General features: G+C 35.9%; 1 protein-coding gene across 3 annotated transcripts; it reads right to left on the minus strand.

The window, feature by feature from the left end:
- Nucleotides 1–1016: 1016 nt before the first annotated feature.
- Nucleotides 1017–2469, minus strand: LOC124644289. Of its 3 annotated transcripts, none has more exons than XM_047183562.1 (5): nt 2210–2469; nt 2046–2121; nt 1821–1916; nt 1532–1598; nt 1017–1456 (listed from the first exon to the last, which is right to left on the minus strand). In XM_047183562.1, the coding sequence occupies exons 1-5, from the start codon at nt 2438–2440 to the stop codon at nt 1438–1440; spliced, it is 489 nt and encodes a 162-aa protein (XP_047039518.1). In that variant the 5' UTR covers nt 2441–2469; the 3' UTR covers nt 1017–1437. The 3 variants fall into 3 exon arrangements, with proteins under 3 accessions (XP_047039518.1, XP_047039540.1, XP_047039529.1); XM_047183584.1 differs by having other exon boundaries at nt 2027–2121; XM_047183573.1 differs by lacking the exon at nt 1532–1598.
- Between the last annotated feature and the right edge of the window lie 696 nt (nt 2470–3165).

Consider the following 3165-nt stretch of genomic DNA (forward strand, 5'->3'; position numbering starts at 1 on the left):
AGAGACGGCCCGCGGCTTTGTCCACGTAAACTATCGTCAAAATGAAATTTTCTCTTTCGTTGATAGCTTTTACACGCTATTCTCGAACTCAGACTGAAATTGAATTGTGCTTTACTGTGCCAATAAAACATGTTCGCTTTTGTTTTGCTTTTTCCTCTAATGTACGTTTTTCGACCGAGTGATTTTTGAAATTACATTTATGAAATTAGTGATGCATAAAATTTTGTTTGCACGGCTATTGTATTGAGGATGAATAAATATGTACTTTTTGGCAGCTGTGTTGGTCTTCCTAATTTGAGGCAACTTACCCACACTACATTATTTCTTCTGTCAAAGCTAATATGGAACTTATATAACAAGGTGTGGGTGTATCGAAATCACAGATGTTGTTGTATTATTCATGAGTGGGGAATTTATATCATGAAAAGTATTGCAAGGAAATATTCAGCCAGTCTCCATGTGGGAATACACTTATAGAGTATTGGAAAGTAATTTCACCTTTTTGCTTTGTTTTTTTTTTGTTCAATTGTGAAACAAACGTTGTGGTCTAAATTTAATTTTCCAAGCGTTTGCGGCTATTCCCTATGGCTTAAGACAAGCTGCTGACGTTATGTTGTTATTGCTTTGGACGTATTCCTTGATGAAATAAAGTAGAAATTGGTAAACAAACCAACCAGTATTATTAGAAACTAGTGGAAAACCCGGCTTCGCTCGGGTGAAATTTGACTCATAATACACGTCTAGTTGCAAAATGTAGGTAGAAATTTCTGTAGTCATTGTGTCTCAAGGAATATTAAAGGAATAAGCAAGGCATAGATTCGTATAGCTTCGTTCGTTATGTTTAATAAATATAATAAATAAAAACTGCAAAAGTTTTTACACAAATTATTTTTATTTCAAATTAACATTCAAAATAAACTAACACAAATTAACAAAACATATAATTTTTAAGGTTTACTCTGTGTAAACCTCTTTGTTTTAAGCACTCAGTCTTTTTCTTTACTTTGACAGGTAGATAAGTACTTATATACTAATTTTAAAAATAAAATATGAAATTGTGGTTCTTTATCCAAATTGGCTAAATCAAGAATAATATTAGGAAGTATGTAAATTGTAATTTTACAATGAGTACTTATCCGAGAATTTGGCAAAGGTACTTATAAAAAAATATTCTCTATTATACATCAGAGGTTGATTATCACAAAATTTCTCTATTATAACATTTTTCGATAAATATTTATCACCTTTCAAGCCTTGTTCAGTGGTATTGATAATTTGAATTTTTACATCATCGAATCTTCGAACTCGAAATAATTGCCGAGGAAGTTTAAAATCAATTGCTTCATTCAAACATCTTTCCCATTCTTGATCGTCAAAAAGGAGCTTGAGCAGCTTCTCGAAATGAGTTGTAAATAATATTTTCATAAGTTCTAACATTCAACTCTTCGTTATCGACCTTAAAGGAGAAAATATATTAGATAAATATTCAAATAATAAAAACTATTGTGAATGTATGTAGGTATATCCTCACATCTCTATCTGGTAATAAGTATTATTTTTCATTTTACAGCCACAGCACTCGCAATAATTGAAATTATCTGCAAAAATATATTATACAATTAATAATCTCTATTGTATAATAAGAGCCAGCCAAGTTCAAGTGGAACTTGCCCATGAAGGGGTTCATTTCATTATCGAGAAAAACGGTGAAAAAATCGTGTCTGTTTCTGTATGTGTTCATGACACCTCAACACAGGCTATGCGTGTGGTCATTTATTATTATTTGTCGAATTATAGAGAAAAAATATTGAGCCGCTTACCGAGTATAATGTTGTCGCATTCCACACATCGACTGCACATTTGCTTTTGTTTGCCATCTCTTGCAAATATTTTGCCATTACAAAAATTGCATGTCACTGGAAGTAAATAAGTACTTATTTTATTTTTAAATGCAGAAGGCTCACAATCCACACTTTAAGAAGAAAACAAAACAAAATTTACTTAAAAACACAACCTGCCTACATACCTACTAAAATACTACACACCATCTTTACGAAGAGCCCTTCGCTCCATCCACTTTCCACAATTGTGACAATGTTTACCAAATGCACGGAGATTCGGCTGTTAACAAAATGATATAGGTATCATCAAACAAAAGACTAAACGAAGACAGAGACACGACCAACGAAACATTTTATTAAATACTTACGATTTTCGGCATGATGTGTGTAATCCAAACAAAGTAAATGACAATGACATTTGAACAACTAAATGACATTTGAACTAAAACTTCGACTTTGAGGTTATGGTTATTATTCTTCTTTCTATGGTTTTTATCGCAATCGGCCAATCTTATGCTACGTTCACACGCGCGCCGCGCAACCCGGCGGGCTGCCTGGCGGGCTGCGCGGCGTGCAGCCCGTCGCGGGCAGGCGGACATTCAAGCTGTTCACACGCGCGCCGTCGTGTCAGTCAGTGCAAGAATGGCGAGCAGCGAGGATCTCGGTGTTGTTGCTGTCATAGCCTTTGGCTTAACTTATTTTTATTGGAAAAATAATCAAAATGATGAACGACGTTAACCATTCCGCCATGTTGTTATCTTCGATCGTAGCGACTTTCTTAGAACGTTTAATCGTCACGAAAGCGCAGGAGAGACTGACTGCCCGCGCGCGTGTAAACAGTCGCCGGGCGCCCGCACATTCATCCTTTGAACTTTGCCAAAAAACCGACACTCGACCGATTCGCGGCGTTCACGGGCACGGGCGCGTTCACGGGCTCGGGCGTACCGTTTACACGCTCGTGAACGTGACTGTGCCCGAAACGGAATGTGCATGAACGCGCGCGTGTGAACGTACCATTAGGTTTAAAGAAAAAACACATAACAAAAAGTATATCATAAAAAAGTGTCAAAAACAATATTTTCGCGAAACGTCAACGACTGACGAAAAGTATTTTTTGATAAGATTCACTATATAAACGTTGGCGATGCGTATCTAAGCAACGTTTATTAACTACCCAAGATGGCGACTGTGGTTTGCTTGTCAGTGCAATTGAAATTTAACGAAATTCTCCATAATCCGAATTTTGCGGATATATGTTGTCGACTCAAAATTAATATTTTTTTATGTTTTGTTATTCATATAAGGTTTCGATCGAGTCTACCGT

The sequence above is a fragment of the Helicoverpa zea genome, chromosome 2 (assembly GCF_022581195.2).
Source record: "Helicoverpa zea isolate HzStark_Cry1AcR chromosome 2, ilHelZeax1.1, whole genome shotgun sequence".
Taxonomy (NCBI): Eukaryota; Metazoa; Arthropoda; class Insecta; order Lepidoptera; family Noctuidae; genus Helicoverpa; species Helicoverpa zea.

Bases quoted from the DNA above. Each gene is read 5' to 3' on its own strand.
- LOC124644289 (XM_047183562.1), bottom strand. From the start codon at position 2,440: ATGTCCGCCTGCCCGCGACGGGCTGCACGCCGCGCAGCCCGCCAGGCA. The intron at 2,122-2,209 runs GTAAGTATTTAA...TTTTGTTAACAG, and splicing joins CACACATCATGCCGAAAATC to CCGAATCTCCGTGCATTTGG. The intron at 1,917-2,045 runs GTGTGTAGTATT...ATTTACTTCCAG, and splicing joins AAGGGCTCTTCGTAAAGATG to TGACATGCAATTTTTGTAAT.